Source organism: Sinohyriopsis cumingii, chromosome 6 (genome assembly GCF_028554795.1).
Source record: "Sinohyriopsis cumingii isolate HCF-2022 chromosome 6, ASM2855479v2, whole genome shotgun sequence".
NCBI classification, from domain to species: domain Eukaryota; kingdom Metazoa; phylum Mollusca; class Bivalvia; order Unionida; family Unionidae; genus Sinohyriopsis; species Sinohyriopsis cumingii.
In genome coordinates, this window is record NC_142966.1 from 64,915,436 (window position 1) to 64,937,706 (window position 22,271).

Sequence of the window (22,271 nt, forward strand, 5' to 3'; positions counted from 1 at the left end):
CTTTTCAATACGTTATTTTAAATTGTATTGACTTTTTTCACATTTATTTAGACTGTAAACTACTTTCAAGCAGTGGCATCGTGCCGAAAATATTCTTATATGAGTAATATTAACCGAGAGGCGGAACAGTAATATGTTATAGTTTCATGCTTCCCTAAGGTTAAGGTTTGATTATTTTAATTCTTATGATTTTTCGATTAAGTGGTGGATGGTACCAGACAGGCCGGGCTAATTCCTGGCACAAGCCGGTGAATCAGAAAGTGCGTATTACATGTCAGGTGTGGGATACAGACCTCTCCCGATGCTCAGTGGCAACTTCCTTCTGTGATAACTATCAATCCATTAAATGCAGCAAAACATGTATGTATCTTGCGATCCGTTTATGTTAGTCAAAGCTTCTTCATATAAAAGTCTCTCTCTTCTCAACAAAAGTTATCTCTTAATCTTATGTTATCCCAGAGTATAAAAGTCTTTATCTCGTGTATGAAAATCGCTGTCAATTTGTGTGAATCTTACTGCTTTAGTAGCAATAATAATAATAATAATAATAATAATAATAATAATAATAATGAGGACTTTGTATAGCGCCTAATCGTTAGAAGCTCTAAGCGCATTACAACATTAGACAACACCTATAAGATACAAAACATATAATAATATTATTACAAAAACAAACACCATGAAATTAGAAAAACATTATAATAAAAAACATGCTGAGAATATTTAAAATAGGAAACATTATTAGGTCTTTAAGTTTGTTCTTGCAGTCGAAATAAGTGAGTTTTGAGAGCCCTCTTGAATGTGATCACTGTGTCTTTGTGTCTAAGTTCAGTGGGCAATTCATTTCACGTTGCTGGGGCCTGGTATGCAAAAGAACTCTGTCCATATGACTTTGTTTTCATAGTGGGAATAATGAGTATACGATTGTCAGAAGAGGAGCGTAAGTATCTTGCTGGTGTGTACACATGGGTGAGGTAGGATAGGTACGTTGAACTAGAGTCCGACAGTGAAACGTTGCACAAAGAACAAATGTTGTGTTTGATTCTGGATCGAATGGATAGCCAGTGTAGGGTACAGAGCAGCGGGGAGGTGTGCTCTGATCGTGGTACTCTAAACATGATCCGAGCAGCTGTGTTTTGAACTTTTTGAAGTTTCTGGAGTAGATATTGAGACGAACCAGACAGAATTGAGTTAACAATAGTCCAGTCTTGAAAGTACTAATGAACACACAAGTGTTTTAGTGACATCAACTGAAAGATATTCGCGAATTGAGCTGATGCGTCTCAGCTCATGATATGCAGCCTTGCATATGTTCATGACATGTTAGTGCAAATGTGAGAGTACTGTCCAGAGTAACACCTAGGTTTCGTACTGATTGTGTGAATTTAATGTTGGTGTTGCTGATATTTATTGTTTGAGGTAAAGGCTGTGAATGAGAAAGTATTTTTGTTGTGATCAGAATGGCCTCAGTTTTATCATCATTCATCTGCAGCTTGTTACATGACATCCATGATTTGACATCAGAAATGCACCTCTCTACACCTTCGATGGTAGCATCAACTTCAGTTGGGTGGCTAGATTTGGGTGTCATCAGCGTACAATTGGTGAGACACTGGATGATGATCTATGACACTTGAGAGAGACTGAGTGTACAGAATGAAGAGAACAGGTCCAAGAACAGACCCCTGTGGAATACCACAACATAGATCAACTGGGCTTTAGTGTATTCCATTTGCAGATACAATGTGTGTCCTGTTGACCAAGTAGGACTTGAATCACAGTAAGGCTGTATCGTGAATGCCAAATACATGCTGGAGACGGTGAAGTAATATATCATGGTCTATTGTGTCAAATGCTGCAGACAAATCAAGGAGGGCGAGGACTGTAATCTTTCCGCTATCCAACGCAAAGAGAATGTCATTAACTACTTTTAGAAGAGTAGTTTCAGTACTGTGACAAGGGCGATATGCAGATTGTACATTGCTATAAAGACTTTTTGAATTTAGATGAGATACAACTGGGATAGAACAACCTTTTCTAAGATTTTTGATATGAATGGGAGATTAGAAACTGGGGGTAGTTCTTTAAATCGTTATGGTCTAGTGTTGGTTTCTTCAGCAGAGGCTTTACAATGGCAGTTTTGAAAAATGATGGGAATTGTCCTGATGAGAGAGAGGTATTAATAACATCAGTTAGTGAAGGCAATACTGGATCTATGCACTCATGCAGCAGTGATGTTGGAATTGGATCAAGTTCACATGAATTTAGTGCACTCTTCATCACGAATATACGTTTATGCTTCTAAAACATATTGCCATACATTATCTATTTAGTTTGAATTGTCGTGAATTTGGCAGTATTTTTTTCCGTCATATGACATGACAGACTTTTTAAAAGTTCTTCCAAAATATACCCTTTTGTTTGTTGATCTGTTGTCTGACGACTGAGCTATCAGACAGATGGGAGAAATCGTTTGCTTATATAACTTTACTCAGAGAAGGTATATCTGAAGTGAAGATTAGCAATGTAAAGCTTGCAAAGAAGAATATTTACAAGGATGTCTATTCTAAATGAGTTTCCTCATGTTTCATGAAACTGAAAATATACCTCTAAAAATATAGTGGACCACAATTTATCCTCCTAAATTTTGCTGTTGGCCTGGAAGTTATATTTTCTCTGAAGAGATAATTTCTACGGTGAATACTAATGCCATAAGATGTCTACTTGAACTATTTATGTTAATAGTTTAACATAAATGTGAAAGGCAGTGTTTGCTTTACATTAATTAGTAATATTTATTTTTAAATATATTGTAAGTTCTATATTATCTGTATTGCAGACTGTTTCTCTGGAGAACGCCTTTGTTCCAACTCACGCAAATGCATCCCTGTGCAGTATAATTGTGATGGAATTACAGATTGTCCATTTGCTGATGACGAGAAGAATTGCGGTAATTTTTTGCAGATAATAATCTACACCTGCTTTTGTCGTTCATTTAGGATCTTCATGAAACATTGATTTACTTCCAGAGGACATTAAGTAACAAACTAACAAATTTCAATTTTAATAATTAGAATATCAGAAATATTTCCAAAGAATACATATCAATAAACTTTTTCAAAGATGCTTGACAATCCGAATATCGTGTAATTTGCTTAACTTTTACTTAACTGTCACACTTATCAAAACAATTCAAGTCTTTTATATGCGAATATTTACTGATTTGAGTATGTGTATTTGATGTTCCGAATAGCACCAAAAGTACAAACGTTTAGTTCTTCCTTAATGTATTAATGCACATTTTGGACTAAACGTTAGTCTTACATTCCTTATACAATGCAAGACCACTGCACCAGCTCAGAATTTCCATGTACCAACCACGAGTGTATTACTATATCGCAGAAATGTGATGGAGTTCCACAGTGCAAAGATGCATCGAACGAATACCGCTGTGGCATGTATACATTATATAACTCAGATTGAAAAAATATGTTGTTTACGAAACCAAAATCAATTATTCGGATGAAGTAGAAAACGAACTTGATTTTGGACCAGGTCAAGACCGATATACATTTACCATATCATAAAATGAAATTAAAAGAACTAAATTAATTAAAACTAAGAAGCAAAGACAATTATATATAAATTCGTGCTATACTACGACTGGTTTATACTTGGTACCGTAAGACTTAATGGTAAGCTGGTCATGTGGAATGATGTTGCATACTAACTGGCAATATGAATGGAAAGTTACGATGAATGATATATTTTCATAATATTCCCCTTCGTAATGTCAAAACACATCCCAGTTCTCCATTCTCGCCTTTCCTCTGGCATCATCCACAATTGTTTCCCTAATGCTTCCACCTCATTATATACGGAGACACCAATTTAGATAGTTGTCCGAATGTCTCTCCATCATTGCAGGTCCTTCAGATACGTAGTGCCTGAATAAAGTGAATGTTTTAAATGCAATGTTCTGCATGGAAGCTGAGTTGCAGAAATCACTGCTGTTTGTCTGTTTGTTCAGAGTGTATGTCTGTATTGAAATAGTTTTCAATGATATAGTTTTGGTCCCAAAACGCCTGACTTGAATGACGTTTCTGCTGGGGTCTTGATTGAATGATTGAACACATTTATTCATCTATTTTGTAGTGCCATTTCATTTCAATGTCGTCAGTCTGGCATAGCCACTTGAGTGGTTTCTACAGCACTGAGGTCCCCGTAATCAAGCTTTCAAATGAACATATCTGCATTGAATGATTAATAGTTGTACCGATGTCAGTTTATTAATGTGTAGGTAGCCCTCTCCATCCAATTTGGAGAGATTAAGATTTATTGCTAGTTCATATGGTCTTACATGATGTCAAAGTTCGTGGTTTCTTCTCTGGTTTGTTTGAAATGCTTCCTCGCCTGTTGTGTTCCTCATCATGCTATACATTGATTATCAGTGGAATTACACCCAGTGAGACGAGCAGAGTATTGAGTAATAATGGTTCAAAGTTTTAATTTGTAACCAAGAAAATACTGGTGTCTTGGAGATATGAAGAGACTGGTGTGAGAATACCGTCAGATAAGTTTTCTTCGGAGATTGACCATTACCAGAAAGTCACCCTGGATACCCAGGTTTAGGGATTTAGGGTGGCATTTACAATCTGCATGCACAGGAATTCTCGCGGTCTGTTATTTCTTTGTGTTTGATTTAGATATCCCTCGTTAAACACATCCTTGATGTATGTTATGGCACTTGTTGTGTGGCTAGGCCATGGTCCAATTCTGTATTGACTGTTTCACTGTGCTGTACTTAATATTTATGTTTATTTTGTAAGGTGATACTTCTACAGCGTTTTTACATTTATTTATATTTCCATATTTAGAACTTGTAATCGACAAAGAGTAGACAGTATTGTGCTGACTGGTCGTTGAAACCTACCTGCCAGCCTCCCTACCAATCTACCTAACTGCGTACATCCATCCAGCCACAAATACATACATACGTACATGCATAAGCATGGATTTATTTAAATTACAGTACCTATGTCTTTAACTTAGGTTTTATAAAAATATCACTCTTTTTCTCACCAAAACAAAATATTCCACCTTTTGGATGGTTCCGATCACTCTTTCTTTGGACCAAGCGTGTGGTTTTATCAGAGGTTACTTGTGGTATTTGCTATTCAGATTTCGAAGGAATATAAGCTTTAAATCTAAATTTGTTACTGAAGTCATGAGTGGCGTTGAACAGTTGTCGTAGGTTTGTGATCTACAGGGAAAGGTTTCATACAAATTCCTCTCTACATAAAGCATCCCACAAGAAAAGACGGCCTCGCCAACCACCCACCAAAAAATCTCACTCAGGTGTAAGGTGTCTAGCGGAAAAACTAAACAGAATGAGGACAGCCCCAGGTACTGCCATCACTCTCGTCTGAAAATAATCTATATGGTGAAGATACATCCCACGCTTCCTATTTAATCTGCGTTGTAGCTATGACTTGGGCCATTTATTGTTAAAAGCAAAAGAGATAGTTCCTAAAGCAAATAAGGATGTTGAATGATAATACAAAATAATTAAGCTATTTGTTTTTAGTGATATAGTTTTTATTAAGAAGAATGTATCTATCTTACTTAAGTAGTTCTTTTACGCTACCGCTGCTTATCTGGTCATTTTCTAAAGATAAAAAAAGAATTAATACCCAACATATTTTTGTATCGTACATTCAGACGAACTGTCATGTTTGCCGAACTCAGAAACATTCACAAATCATTGTTGCAGATCAGGAGAGTGATAATGTACATTTAGTTTACACTGACTTTAAATGCTTTAAATAGAAGGTTGGTTACTATTTGGATAAGTTAGCAGTTTAAAAACACCTCACAATTAATACAGACACTAGACTGAGTCCTAACAGAGCAGTTGATATAAACATTCATAAGGTGTAGAGCTAAGACATCTTACACAAGAAGATCTGGTTCTCTATTCAAGCCTTAAGCCTTTAGTCAGTTTTATGATGACGTCCTCTCCATCGGTCTGAATGGAGAGTTGTTTCATCTTCGCTGACTGTCGCGGTTACGCTGCTTTTGCGAACCACTAAGCGAATTTCATCTTTCATATGTTGGTATTTTTCTACCTAATCCACGATTTGCCGAAATGCTTGAAGGGACATTGTTCAGTCTTTTAAAGCCGTTGAACTGTGGTCTACTATTTGGTTTGCTTCTGCTTGCACGCGGATCTCCTCGTGGTCGTTTAGAATTTGTTTAACACAGATATGTCAGCTAGCAAACATATCTGCAATCCTGGTCAGACTACAAGCTAAGGCGGCCTCCTCATGCCACGCCATAAATGGATAATCAAAAATGGTAACCGATAGGCCCTCATTAGAGGATACCAGTCTTATACTACCTGCAATAAGCATGGTGTCAGCGCCAACGAATATACTGCATGCACTTGTGTAGGAAGACACTGGAAGCCTATATATATATATATATATATATATATATATATATATATATATATATATATATATATATATATATATATATATATATATATATATATAAAGGGAGATGTCAAATCCCCTATCGGAGTGTGTACAAGACGGAGATAGCTCGAAGGAACCTCACTGTTGCATATATCCAGATTAAACATTTGTCAACGTCTCTGACGTGTTTACCAAATACAGGTGTCCACAGATCAAGGCGGCATATATTCTCATCGAAAACTGTACCGATAATTGCAGGTGGTTCTGACACAACCAAATATCTTTCTTTGTTTGGTCACCGGCAACGGGCAGCCGTATTTCGGCAGGGGACCATTCTTGCGTGGACCATCTTTCTGTTGCACGCGTATTATCAACAATGCCCACAACATCACAAAACGAACGTCTACAGAGAGTCGCAGATTTAGCAACACATTGACTGGCATCGATAAAGTATTCCCTACGGATAAACGTCCAACGCGATGATATAATGCCGACAACGCCTAAGTGACATTTATCCATAACACAGGGCTTTACAGGGATCGGCGTTGAGTGTTTATATAATTCTTTGAAGACGTACGTGTGGTCTGTCTTTGGCGTGTAATCGTAGCTTAGGTGCAGCAGCCTCGAGACACGCACCACGTTTGATAAACAAAATGAGTGTCTAGCAAACGCAGATAACTAAAGGATCAAACTGGAAGGATGAAGTTTTCTTCTCTAAGGTAGATGTTATGCTCGGAATCGACGTTTCCATGAATCAGAACAACGTAGATTTCCACTATCAAGTTCTGCTAATAGGAAATAGTTGTCGCAACGAAACAACATAGGGTTCGGCTTAAAGGTGACATCAACGCTGTCCTGTTCCACCTTCGACGCAGACGGTAGAAAAGGATCTGATGAAGACTTTTGAAAATTAATATCACAGTAATAACTACAAAGACGATGCATGAAAGGTAATTTGGGCGGTGTCACCCTGGGTCTAATGGTGATTTGGTTTTTCAGGTTACATCTTCTCTTAAGAGAACCAGTCTTCATGCTCGACCTCCTTAGCCGGTATGTTTCCTCATATTGGCAATCTCTACCCATCTATGAGTATGAGAAAAGTATGTACAATCGCGATACCGGCTAGAGACTTCACAGCCAGCTACATTACTTCTAGTGGCTTCGCTGGTGAGAAGACCCTGTGACATGCGATAATAGCCAGCCATACGGTGTGAGTATGCCTGTTCTCTGCAGACGGCAAGAAATCTTTAATATGATCTACCAAGTTCGTTGTGTTAGTGGTCTGACTATTGGCTGTCCATGCTTATCACGAAGCTTTTAAAGAGGAAAACCAAAGCTTGGAATATCTCCCTACGATGTGGGTATGCCTGTTCTCGGCATAAGTATATTAATTAAACGAGTCATCCTCCCAGAGAATATACTGAAGTACTGACACCTATCTGAAATGTCAACGGTGGCAATGATGGTCGGCGGCGTGATAGTTAATACAATTTCTTTCTCCTGTCAAAACTAAATATTCGCTGTCCTACGAAGAAAAAGCATTGATGAGAACGCATGTGCCATGGTAAGCCAGAAAAACTACTAAATGTGTCACCTGGACTGGATCAACAAGGAACTTCTCCAATAACCGCAAGCAAGGTGTACGTTCCATGGCATCGATGAAGTAAGCCGACTGAACAACATGGTCCATGGTAAATAGAACACCCGAACCGTTAGACGTTACCTTTTAGGTTCAAGATCATAGGCAAGATGAGATTGCCTTTGGAACTTCGAGCATGTCGTTCTGTTTCCGGGGCTCCTTGGGTCATTACATCAGGTGACATGGCAATCTTGAAAACTTCAGCTGTGGTGTTTGAAGAGAAGCTTTTGGACCCGGTCCTGAAATGTTCTTCCCGTCTCCCCATGATGGTCCCATTGCTCCAGGACACAGGCAGTACTTTCCGCATAAACTTACATTAAACTTTGTCTGACTGAAGACACATTTCGCTCTCTAACGCCTTCACAAATTTTGGTCCATGAATATGTAAGCTGTTTTCACCTTTTCATTGTACTGTATGTATTTCCTTTGTCACTCGTACGCATTATTGCTAGCAGTTAATTGAGTCTGCCTTGAAAGCATCAGCAGAAAACCTGACGGACTTTCTACTCACCCCAGTCGAGAAAGATCTTCATTGTGGAGGTTGCAATGCGCAAATTTTATCTAAAGTTACAGATCGAGAGATTAGCTTTAGACACTTCAACGGAAGGCGCTGTGGTATGCTATTTAGAGGTGATTACTGGGTCAGTGGGTCGGTGTCAAAGGCACTCTGGTTTTATGTGAAATTGCATGTATGGCTTTTCATAAGTCTCTGCAGTCATTAGGATGGTTGGATTTGTTCATCGCCAGCAGATCATCTGTAATTAGAGCCCTGCAATCTGAAACACCTCCAGTGCTCGCGCTCGCGCAACTTGGCCGCATGATTTTGCGGGGTTGATAGCGTCTTGAGCCGTATCATGCTACAGGGCTAGACTCATGGGCAACTGAATTTATATCCCCTAGAAGCAAGCTGAACATATCTCATCCCTATAATTACGAATCGTCGGGTCAATTTCCATGATGTACTTCAACATCACAGTAGGGAATTCGCTCTGCTACTGACACTGCTTTTCAAAGCACGGGAGAGCTATATTCTGACAGGTATTTGCAAATATGCTGGTGCGTGCTTTCATCTCTGCTTCGAAAAATTTTAGTAATTAGTAGGTGAATTTATTATTAAGCTACTCTTTTTCACATTCTAGAGCAATGCTATATTTTCTGTGTTTAATCGAAGTTCAATTTCCCAAACTGATTACATCTTGCTCTGTAAAGTTGGTCTTCTTTACACTGTTTAAAAGGTCACTGACGTTGAATATGTGTGCGTGATTTGCATTTTAAAAGTAGCTTATACAATTTTTCCTGTTATATCGCTACAATGTCTACAGTGTGGCAGTCAAGTTGTATAACTGTTCATTACTTCAGGCAGAGGTGCCAGCGTAGTTATTTATTCTCTCTTATATGGTATCACGGTACCAATTGTTTTTCCATATACCTCAATGCTAATGTTCTGTGAAATAAATATACTTTCTGTCCTACTTGGGCATGCATGTCACACACTGCCATATAGAACAATGCTAGATTGTCAATTTGGCAATGACATAACCAGGTACTCCATTGCATTTAAGAGAGATAACTCTACTGGAACTAGACAGAGGTAAGAGTTATCTAGTCACAGCAAGCACATTTTCAGCCATGTGTACCATATTTTAAAAAAATCATAAAAAATACAAAATATGATCTAGATAGAAATTAACACAAACTCACATGTTACCAAGAGGCTCAACATTTTTTTAAGCCAAACAGAAAGTACAGCTCTTACATAATGCACCAATCACAGCTAGTGTTGTTCTTTAACTCTGAATACAATGTTCCATACACCTTAAGCTCCGCCCACCTGGACTTGCGCAATTGGTACCGTTATACCATATGAGACTGAAGTTCAAGACAAATGGTATTAATTTCTTGGGTGGCCTTTTTCTATCTCCTTTGGAAATTATTTTAAAATATGTTCCATTTTATTGGGTTATATCTTGGTTTGGATACTTTTATTACAGCATCTGCTATTTGAACCTGTTATAAAATTAAACAGTGATGCTGTATTGGTAAATATGCATTTGCTTCTTGCATGAAACTTGTGAAATTCTTTAGATATGTCTGGAAATTGAAAACCATAAAAATGGTGTTTTTGTATTGTGTCAATAAAATTGTAATACAATATACAATATAAAACCTCCTCAAATCTTATTTTTGTCGCTAAATATAAGCATGGTTTTGAATTTACAGTATAAAAAATGTGAAATGAACATGAAAATTATTTCAAGATTGAATTTGCTGAACTCATATCTACATGAAAATGTCTCTCATGATTAATAAAGGCTCGACTATTTACAAATTCTGTTTTATAAGGACATACATACCCCTTATTGTATTGTGCAACCTATGTTCTTTTTCCTATTATGATATATAGCTCTAAGAACGAGTTAATTTTCTGTACGGCGTTAATTAAGTAATACTAGTAAAAGACGTAATACGATAAAAATTCATGCTAAAGTGGTGCGATAAATCATTTCGGAATATTTATTCACAACGTGAACTCTAATGCAAATATAGTAAGAATGCTCCACCAAATGCCCAATTCTTTTCTCTACTCCGATTCGATGTCTAGACTATTGCAGGGATACAAAATAAAATACAGAGATTGTTCAAGACATCTTCCAGATAAATACTTTAAAATATTATTGCTAACGTACTGTCAGCTCTACATGTAGCCCAAATAAATGAATTCTTTATTTTTATTCAGTGATAGTGGACGATATTACTGGAATTGTCAACGTTTATCACTCAACATCCAAATATTTCCCGGTTTGTTCGACAACTCTGAGTGCTTCATTAGCGAAATGGCTTTGCCACAATTCCGGACAAGGGTATGTGTTAAGAAATGAATGTTCAAGAAGGATTGTGTCGCTAAAATATCTGTGTCAAAGAATGTGCTATAGGAAAGTCATCAATAATGTGAGATAAAACAGACCAAGAGTTATTGCTCCATGTATTTTGTGTGTTATTTGTTCGCTTTTTTTTTGAATAATTGTTGGGCCTTTGTATTAATTTTCCGTTCGTTTGCTAGACACAGATTTGAAATGTTATAATTAGAATTGGCATACTTGATTATTAATACATCTATAAATGGATTTAAACACAATATATACATGTTAACTGCAATTATATACAGTTCAATCATTTTCTTATGGACTTTTCAACAAATTATAAAACTTCTACTCTTTCGTCTTTTAAAAGTTCATGGAAGATTACGAGATTTTATCTCTAAGAAAATCCCGCTTCAAACAACCCGAAATTCATAACGACGTGAGCGGATAATAATGTGCATGGTTCAAGTATATGGCAAATTTAAAGAAAACTAAGTGCATTTCATTAACACCTGGATTATGCTCATCTCTTTTTTACCATGCTATGGGCTGTTTTCACTTAAAAGAGTTATTACTAGCTTTAGCGCATTAGGAAGTGTGTATATTTAGATGGTTATATTGTGTTGTCATATACTTGCTCTTCTTGCAGAACTGTAACATCGTTTCTGCCGGCCGAAAGAACCATTGTAGGGCTGAGTTTTATCCCAGATTCATCAGTATCTAACACACTCATACCTGGGTATAGCTTATTAATGTAAGTTATTGTGCGGGAAGATCCAGGAAGGTAAAATTAGCAGATAAGAAGTGAACAGAACATAGGGGAAATGGAGAAAAGAATAAAGAAAAAGTATGACTTTCTTTTTAAGTTTACTTATCGTATCGAATATCCTTACAAGAAATAAGTTGTTTTTCAGATAGATTCAGCGCTAGATAAAATTCGGTATTTGATTGAGCAAAGAAATTATCATATGCTTGAATACAATATGGACGATAAGGACATAAACATGGCTATAGTAATTTTATTAATGTTTGTGATTAACTACAATGGTAGACAACAGCCGCAGACTATATAAAACAGGCATACTTAGTAATGTCCTGCATTCATAAAGTCAAACATATGTTTGTTTGGGTAGAAATTGAAGACTAACCGAACTGTGTCATTTTCTCCCTAGAAGCAGCACTGAAGAATTGTATTAAAATTTATCTAATCATGTGACAGATTGTTTTAATCACCAGACCTAGCCTCATACGTGAAGACTGTATGAGCGAGTAGTTTAAATTTATTGTCTTTAACACTAACGTATAATGCACTTTACCGTTTAGAAAGAGTGACTCTATAATTTGCAACATTTCATATTTACTGAAATATTCTTCCAGATTGAATTTATTATTGAGTTTTAAACGTTTGTATATCCTGAACAGGTATATGCATTTCTTCCCCTGTAATTAGCTCGATGTATTTCATATGCTGTGAAAAATTATTTCATGGCAGACTAATGCGCCATATGACAATAAAATTGATTTGATGACTGTGCTAAGTTATTACAACATCTAACATTAGGTTTCTAATAAAATAGTTGCAGCTATAAAAAAACACCAATAATTTATCATTTTTCAGAGTAACCGAGTAGTAATAAAACATATCTTAGCAAATTGATATAAAACCCGCTAATATAAAACTATAGATCCAACGTAATATAATTGTTTTAACTATTAACATGTTTGGACATTATCATATATGGGGACGTTCACGTTTTGTTAAAGTTGTTCACATTTGGAATAGCTAGGCATGTCCGCGTGTTTAAGTCTACACAGTTCAGCTGGTTCTCATTCTGCCTTAATTTATTCTTATTATGCTCTTGATAGCAGTCGAGGCGGAACAAGGGTATAGTATTTGCCACAAATAGGATATATGTAGCAGCAGAACCCAATAGGTCTCACACTAATTGTTCTTGCTAAATTAAATCCTTCATTCAAAAGATTTATTGCAAAATTAGTTCTTTGTCACATTTATATCGATCATTTTTGCAATTAGAAACCTTTATATGAAAATTGCATGCAACTGCATCCATACATAACCCTAATTTGAATGTAGTAACCACATTTAAGATATTTCTCTTCTTCAGGATTAGATCTGATTCAGTTACAATACAGTTATGGTTCTTAACATTAACTTTGGTTGAAATCCACAATACCATCATTTATAACAAAAAAAAAACCGCGCAAACATAATCATACAAATCGGGTACAAATGATGCAAATTATCTTTCCTCGTTCTTGTATTTATTTTTATTTGGGTATGTCATAATATAATCATCACATATACGTTTATTAGGCAGGGATTAAGAAATTCTCGTAAGTGATACCCGCGCCTTAAAATTGACACTAAAGAAGAACTTCTCTTAGGTGAATTTGCTTGCAAAGCAAACTTTTCCCCAAACTATATATCCTACCCTCGACCACATGTCCATCCGAGTTTTAATTTTATGCTGAGCGATCTGAACACTGTCGTTGTATTTCGAAGCCAAAGATTCTGATAAATGATTCGTTTAAGTATATATTTTAACATTTTGTTTATTCAGTAGATTCGTTCATTTTTTTAATTCTTTCTGAATTATACTATGTTGACGAATTTATTTAATTTTAACCCAACATATTTATGTCTTTGAATTAAATCATAAGCTATTAATAAATGCCTGACTCTTGTTTGTTTTCATATGAACCTAATTGATCTACAGAAGGATTATGGTCTGTCTTCCGCTTTACATATTCATAAATCAGTAAAAAAAAAGATCAATTTAAGAGAAGCACCTAAGTGAAGCTGTCAGAAATATGCATGCAAAATTACTATTTTCGTATTTAACAAAAGTTGAACCTTACTAAAGAGAATTCTAAGAGGACTTAACGGACGTGAGAAGGATTTTGTGAGAATGGCTAAAGAATAACTTTTCTCCCTCGCCAAATTATTAAACGCTCATCAGGATAAAATTCATTAAATAACTTTAGAAATAGCACTGTGACTAGGAAACAAGTATCATGTAGAATACTCAATTCAATAATTATACACTTTATAATCAAATCTTTAATTTAATAATGGTTTCATTTCCGAGAATCGTGCCACCCTGTTGAATTAAAATGTGATCGTATTGGTGAGTGAGTACCATGTTTGCAGAATGATAATTGAGAATTTAATGTACTGGAATTGTGAAATTTATCAAAGCGGCATATTAAAAGTTTCAGAGTTCAGTATTTGGTTTAGAGAGAACTTGAATATTTCATTGTAAGACTACCGAATATAAGGAATGGGGACGACATTGCTAAAAAGAATTAATATCGATTCATGAGTACATTGTATATGAGGAATATTTCTACAAAGGGAGTGTTTATTAACGCTACTATGAGGGCTAATGTCAGTGGTATTGAAACTCTACAGGCATTTCACTTAATTCATATCGGGACTTCGTGCATTACACACTATACGGACATCATTAAAGGAAAAGGCACAAAACAGCTATGCCCGATGTCAGGGCCCATCAGTAACGAATTTCTTGATTTTATTTATGCATGTATCTCAGCTATTTGTTCCCACAAGTGAATGATCAAGTGGAACCAGACAGTGCTCCTTACAGTCCCAGTATTTGTATCACCGGTGAATGTTTTATATTGACACCGGCTTTTCTGATTATTCAGAACATTTGTAATCCTTAACACACAAACGGTTTGATAAATCCACATTTTGTCGTTGCTAAATGAATAAAATTTATTTTAGTTTGTTCATTACAGCATAAGTTAAGATGCTGTGTTCTCTCTTTGTAGTAATGTTAATATCATCATATTTGTTAAACTTCTATTAAATCGTAGTATCATAGTCCCGTCGTAAACTAGCATTCTATTATTGCGACGATAATAATAATAATAATAATAATAATAATAATACAGATTTTCATTAGTATCATTGGGGCAAGTGGTAATATTTACTGTTTGTAGTACCTAATTTTGACTGTGTAGCTTTTGAATATAATATATATCATCCCTTTAGCCACATCAAATCAAAACAAATCCATACTCAGTATTTAGTGGCTGAATGCGCTGTACATTATCTATGAATAATGTATAAATTTTAATTGACTTTTGTTTCAAACCGTGGGCCTCTTCTTCTTCTACTTCTTTTTCTAAAATAATTTATTTACATGTTTAATTGTGAATTGTATTTCCGTAGAATGTGGTACTAGTTCTTTGACAAGCCATACCTTTTCGCCAAGGATACTTTTTGGCCGGGAGGCTACACTAGGTCAGTTTCCATGGCAAATCGCTTTGTATAAAAGTGGCGCATTTTCCTGTGGCGGATCCATTATTAATCCAAACTGGGTTTTTACTGCTGCGCACTGTGTTGTGTAAGTTAAAAGACATGTCCATGTTTAATTGTGAATTTTGTTCAAAATGGACGCGGTGGCATTATTATAAGATGCATAATGACATTTAATGCTTGATCAGATATATTAATTCTAATTCGAAGTTCCTCTTATAATAGATGGTTATGTGCTGTGTTCATTAAAGAGCCGATTTTTCATACACTGGGAGTTCCCACGTAATGTAACACCCCTAGCATTGTGCAACGGCTGACCACCTTTAATGGTAACACATTCACATGTACTTAAGGAGATACTGCTGTAAAGCATCAAACGCTGAAAAGTTTATATAAAATAATGCAATAGTTCTTGAATAAAGGCATAGCTAGTTATTGTTGGCACTTATATTTCAACGTATTAGGGAAATAGCTTGCAATGTTATATTTGAATATAATCATATATTTAAATGTAAAAGGTACCATAAATGAGTCATGTGATACTTCATATTTCTTCATTAAAATAATATGAGATCCATACCTTATTTAACATTCAGATGCTGAAACAAGAGCTCAGATTGAAACATTCTGTTGTATGACTGGCTATGATTGACATCAGACTGGCTATTGACGTAAAACTGACTATAATTGTCATATATCTGGTTACATTTGACGAATGCTTGAATAGAAGTAGTCCCGAAGAGAGAATTTAGAGCTGAGTGAATCAAGATAATGTTCATGGGAACTGATCGCCATAATCGTTGTAGGCCTAAACACAAACACTTTGAAGAAAAATAACAATTTATTTGTATTAGTCTGGCTGAACAAACGATGTTAAGAAATTGCATTTTTAAGAAGTAAACGAAAACCAAAGATACTTATATTCATTATAACAAAAACTTATTAACTATGAATGAATAGAAAATGGAAATAGGTGTTCAATGAATATTACCTTCGAATATCAGATTTTCTATCTCGTTTACGATTTACATGTAAAATTTAATTTTCTATGGTCTGCCTCCTGTCCATTATCAATTGTACCCAATCTCCTGTCTTCGATAACTGTTGCCTGGCATAAAATCAATCTATATGAGGTTTTTTGTAATCCCTTCAAAATTACATATTTCAAAACTAACCTTGTTCCCGTCAGTTCAGACGTCTTTCTTGTTGGAAAAACAGTGCAATTTGAAAGAAATGTTATTTTAATTCATGGAGCAGTCTAATGTACATCGTAAGGTGCATAGGTGTAAAGTAGATGCGCTCACACGTAAAATTAAACTTGATACAGCCATATTATTCGCAACTTGCAAGATACCAACCGTTGTAACTTGTAAATTAAAACAAAAGGTACGAATCTACAATGACAAAATCCTCTACATCACAAAAATATAATGTAAGTGTGGATTTTATATTTTATTTAATTATATGCAACATATTCAAAAATGAATTTATATTATTTTCAAAAGTCATAATTAAGGAATATTTGTAATTTTAGTACTTTGGTTAAATTTAAAGTAATATTCAGACCACATATTTCATTTTCTCACATCAATGCTGAAGACAAATGAAAATATAAATAATATTATGGAATTATGGCTTATAGTTTTATTCTAAGGTGCACAATTGTGAAGCTAATCCATACTGTATACACCATGCAAGATATCATCCACTTTAATGACAATAGCGAGAATAAAGTGGCACAAAACAACATTAACAAAATCTCCAAAAATTAAATATGTTATTCTCTTAATCATACAAATGTCATATAATTTGAATATAGATTTGTATTTTTTTTGTGCTAGACATTCCACAAAAATGTAGTATGAACAGAAATGTCTTTACTTTTGAAATATAAATAATTCACTTTAGAGGCATTTAGTATACCAGCAATTTGATCAACATTTTAAACGAGTAACTGATGTAGATATGTTTCTTCTTCTTCCTAATATTGTCAGTAGTAGTAATAGTTATTTTTAAAACATTTTGGTTTTCCAATTACATTACAAATAATTCCTAATTAAATGTTTCTGGATCTCATACACACAACAAGTATATTTCTAAAATTACTTTTTATTTGAAACAGTGATTAAAGAATATTTGAAAATCACTTAACTTGTAAGAGAATGATCACCTGACAAATGTAATTATTACTTTGATTTCTGCATGCATATGTTCTTTATGTCTTATGTAATTAATAATAATAATAATAATAATAATAATAATAACAATGTCTTCATTACTGTCTCTCTTTTAAATGTAATCAATGCATTGACATTTTAAAGTATACTTAATTACAAACTTTACAAAAATATTATAAAGCCAATTTTGTTCTTACTACTCTGTTTTGGAATATGAAACATGTAATTAAAAGAGATGGTAAAGTCTTTATTCCAACTATTTTACATTTGTATGATTCAATGAATGGTGCCACTGTGGTTTCGTATTATGTATTTAAATGTTAGTGGTTATATCAGTTTGAAACTCGTTATGTACTCTAATGATCACCGAAAGTATATTTTACCTGCGCACGAATCGGTGTTACAACCTCACACCGTACAATGTACATTAGGCCAATTCGTGCACTGAAAATAGCATTTTTTTACATTGTACTCTCTGTTGACGTCATTAATTTTCCAAATTAAAAATGGATGTGCTGATGGAACAAGATTTGATTTGAAATATATAAGGTCTGAAATGATTAAATAATCGTTACATAGATTCTAAATGTGCTAGGTACATACTTTTGAAGACAGGAGGCATACTATGGTTTATCGTGATATACTACATGGCTCACTAATATGAAACATATGAGGAGCCAAGATAATAATAAATTAAATTATCAGATATGTTTGTCAATAAAGCTGATTTATTGTTTTTTAAACAATCCAAAGGATAGTAAAACTGCGTCACTGCTGATACATACCGTGTATTTTCACAAAATTCTTTATTGCATTAACAGGAAGGTCATATTGCATATTATACTGATGACGGATATTATTACAAAATAAAAAAAGAAAACAAAACAGAATTATCATATATGTCCGGATAGACTTGAGTACAATTCACCTCTAAAATGCCAAAATATATCTTAAGATAAATAAATGCATGTATAAATAAGAAACTATAATGTTATATTTCTTTCAGTAACAACTCCTACCACTACAGTGTAAAACTGGGTAAAGTTGATCTAGACAGTACACATCAAGGCTACGCAAAGCAAGTTTCAAGAAAATATGTCCACCACTCATACGATCGCACTCACACGTTTAATGATATTGCCCTTTTGTACTTCACGACACCTATTGTGATGAGTGATTATGTCCGACCAGTGTGCTTGTCTTCCAACATATTCTATCAAGAATTGCTGAATCAAGGTTCCAACGCAGAGTGCTATATAATTGGCTGGGGTGACACTGAACAGAGGACTTTTTATGGTATATTATTGTCTGAATTTCCATTTCCAAACAATATGATACAATGATCATCGAAATATGAATACGAATGATTTACTATTGCTCTCTTTTACATTATGGTTATGTCTCACATTATATAATCGTTTCTGTAAAATGCAATAGTATTAGTCTATTTTCTAGATAATAACGGATGTGTCTTAATGCATCTCCGAAATGTATGATATGAAACTCTTAACTTATATTGTAAAATATGCAGATAATTTTAAGTAAAATCGTATTTTGTTCATTTATATAATTATATCATATTTATTGAATAAATTGGTGACTATATTATGAACAGTCTATGCAAAAAAGTATGGGAAATAAAGTATTAAGTCTAAAAAATGTTATATCAGCATTTTTAACCAAATATTGACATATTTCATCAGTTTATTTACATTCATAAGTTTGGGCTGCTTATAATATTTCATCAAAGCAGAAACCACAAACTGAATAATGAATATTCACTTTTGCAGAGTAATTCGATGACCATTTTATTTTAATATATTTCAGTACTTATTTTAGTGATAAGCTTGTTAGCTGACGTCGCTGGTTTTAACTTTTGGATGATATATATATATATATATATATATATATATATATATATATATATATATATATATATATATATTGGCGCATCAGAGAAATTAATTTAAATCTCAGTCTAAATAGTTCAACTGGTCAACGAACGTTCCACTACATAAATGTAGCTAAGTAAAATATAATGTTTAATAAAGTATGATATCAGTGTATGCCGTTTTGATTTAGTTACATACTTTAACCATATGTATCTTTAATAGCTTGTGATTGTTGAGATGGACTCTTTTTTGCTTTTAAACTAGAGTGATCATCATGTGTTAGATCTGTACACGACTAAATGATACCTATATAAAAAGATATGTGCTTTTAAACTAGAGTGATCATCATGTGTTAGATCTGTACACGACTAAATGATACCTATATAAAAAGATACGTGCTTCATGAATGTTATTTCCAAAAAATTTACTCCACATTACGCACTTCTTTTTTATTTGATTGTGCTCTCTTTCTACCAGGATGAAGTTTTCTTTTGTTACTATCTAAAGTACCTATGGCACTTGTTGATTATTGATATGTGAGTGAGCATTATAAAAATAAATTATGCTTTATGTCAATCATGAAATAATAATATGGCTTATGTTATATTGACAAATCAAAGTGGAAAAAGGTTGCGCATAGAGATGCATTGTAAAATTATAGATATACCGAATGGACTGAGTTTACCGTCTTTCTTTATAACGGACATTTCAGATTAATTCCTTAAGGACTTAAGGACTAAATTTAATTTCTTGGTTAGTTAATATTAATAGAACTTCTAGTAATAAAATCATGTTAAAGTACCTATTTTTGTTATTTATTTATATTTGTAGACGAACTTATAAGCAAGCTTCGGATGACAAGGGTGCAACTTATAGATTATGAAGAATGTATCAATCACTTAAGCAGTTACTCAATCTATCAGTCAATGAAGATATACATTCAGTGGATGTTGACCATATTTTCCTTACCCCGATCAGTAATATAACATTTGTTAGAACAGGATATTTATTGCGATGATTGAGGGTCATGTGTTCAAATATATTCAAATAAAATAAATACAATGTTGTAAGCATATTTAAAAATCAACTTTTATTTGAGGTTGAGCTGAATAAATACATGTGTCTCTTTGGGTTTAAGTTAAAGATTGTACACATATTTTGCATCATAAATTAACTTAAAATTTTGGTAACTAGTATGAATATCATGCATTCAAATTTATAAGACCTAACACTGTCAAATTGTAGCTTGTTACAAGGAGCTAAAGAACATTTAAATAGACTTGATAAACCATTTGGCAAAAAATCAATAGTGTACTCAAATATATCTGAAGATATGTCAACATAGAATCCTGACTCAAATGATTGATCATCAAGTATTCCAATTTGTCAGTGTGCGAATGGGAAGGGGGACGATGCTGTTACCATCTAATCTTGATCTACCTTAAAATGAGAGAGACAACTCCTAATGTTTACAATTATACAATTTTTGCAGTCATATGGTTAACAAAATGTCATGGAAATTTTTGTCTGAGCCATCTGGGTCCCACAGGGGCTTCCGTCGCAGAAACTCCTCACCTGTTTGTTTACGTCTTCGAGTAAATGATATTTTGGATACCTTGTTGTACTTGTGTCAAATGGAATTAAGTGACCCATTAATTGTTCTGATACCTTCAAAGTCTTTCAAATAACGTTATAATTATTTGCATTGAATATAACGAATGTAGGAACTTGAAGGAATGAAATTAATTATTCTTTGTCTCAAGCCATGTTTTGGCATTTTGTTTTGCAGGAATGGAGTTTACTGAATCATAAAGCTTTTCCAGAACGGGTGAAGAACAACAAACATGCAGAAATATCAAATAAATTCAGTACTTTTTAAAAAAAACACACAGTAGTAAACATAAATAAAGAATTTTAAAATCATCACTAGACAAATATTGGAGGATTAGACTTTTCATATAAAACGGTTACCTGTAGACAGCTAATGGTTTCAGCAATCCAAATTCAATGGACATTTTACAGGTTGGTGTGTGTCTTCTTGCGCTAAGTTCAGTTTGATATATTTATTAGTGTTGATTGTCAAATCTAACTGCATATGATAAATGTAATTACAATGATTGCTTGAGTTATTCTTTCTTTATGTAAATGCCATCAGTTTCATTAGGAATAATATACTCCATTGTGACAAATTAATTGTATACTTATAGTCATTCGTAAAAACATCGTGTATATCCAACTATTTAAACAGGCCTGAAGCAGATTTAGTTAAACAAATCATCTCATTACTTGATTCTAAAGCACAATATTTCACTTCATATCAATAAATAACTTCGCATATATGCTTTCTCATAGTATGATCAACTATGTGTCTTTCTTACGCCGACCCTTCTTGGAACGGGGTCTGGCATCTTGCAATGTATATATGTATATATATATATATATATATATATATATATATATATATATATATATATATATATATATATATATATATATATATATATATATATATATATATATATATAACGCATTATATAGAAGGTATACTTAGATCGGCACGTCGCAGCATCAATGTGTGAATGTGTGAAGGCTGTAGAGCAAGCTGTCCAATGAATCTTTAGAAATGTTTTCATTTTCATTTCCTGAAAGCAACAGAAAATAAAGTAACATTTTCAGCGAAAAAAGAATTTTCGTTTATTTTACAATTCCTTTGCGTTCCAGGAATCCTATCTTTTCTTTACAAGCTCTCCATCAGATGAAATAACAGCGTTCTAAACACAACTGGGAACTTGTACTACTCCCATCCACATCCAATAATGGTTGAGAATTGTCATTAGTGTTTTATTCAATCATAGTTGAAAAAGGTACAAACCGAATAACATTACCCTAGCCTCAAAGTCCTTATGTTGAGAGGGAA

At 34.0% G+C, this 22,271-nt stretch overlaps 1 protein-coding gene across 2 annotated transcripts; it reads left to right on the top strand.

Annotated features, from left to right (window-relative positions):
- The first annotated feature begins 126 nt into the window (after nt 1-126).
- On the top strand, nt 127-21,671 carry LOC149797103 (uncharacterized). 2 transcript variants are annotated; one of them, XM_089960339.1, is made up of 7 exons: nt 127-360; nt 2,840-2,950; nt 10,856-10,979; nt 11,629-11,733; nt 15,199-15,373; nt 18,469-18,758; nt 21,144-21,671. In XM_089960339.1, exons 1-5 carry the CDS (start codon nt 186-188, stop codon nt 15,209-15,211), a joined length of 528 nt encoding a protein of 175 aa, XP_089816465.1. In that variant the 5' UTR covers nt 127-185; the 3' UTR covers nt 15,212-15,373; nt 18,469-18,758; nt 21,144-21,671. The 2 variants fall into 2 exon arrangements, with proteins under 2 accessions (XP_089816465.1, XP_089816464.1); XM_089960338.1 differs by lacking the exon at nt 21,144-21,671 and adding an exon at nt 20,186-20,267.
- The last annotated feature ends 600 nt before the right edge of the window (nt 21,672-22,271 follow it).

Excerpts from the sequence above, each read along its gene's own strand:
- LOC149797103 (XM_089960339.1), top strand. The coding sequence starts at position 186 with ATGATTTTTCGATTAAGTGGTGGATGGTACCAGACAGGCCGGGCTAAT. Across the intron at positions 361-2,839 it reads CATTAAATGCAGCAAAACAT|ACTGTTTCTCTGGAGAACGC; the intron begins GTATGTATCTTG and ends TCTGTATTGCAG. Across the intron at positions 2,951-10,855 it reads TGATGACGAGAAGAATTGCG|TGATAGTGGACGATATTACT; the intron begins GTAATTTTTTGC and ends ATTTTTATTCAG.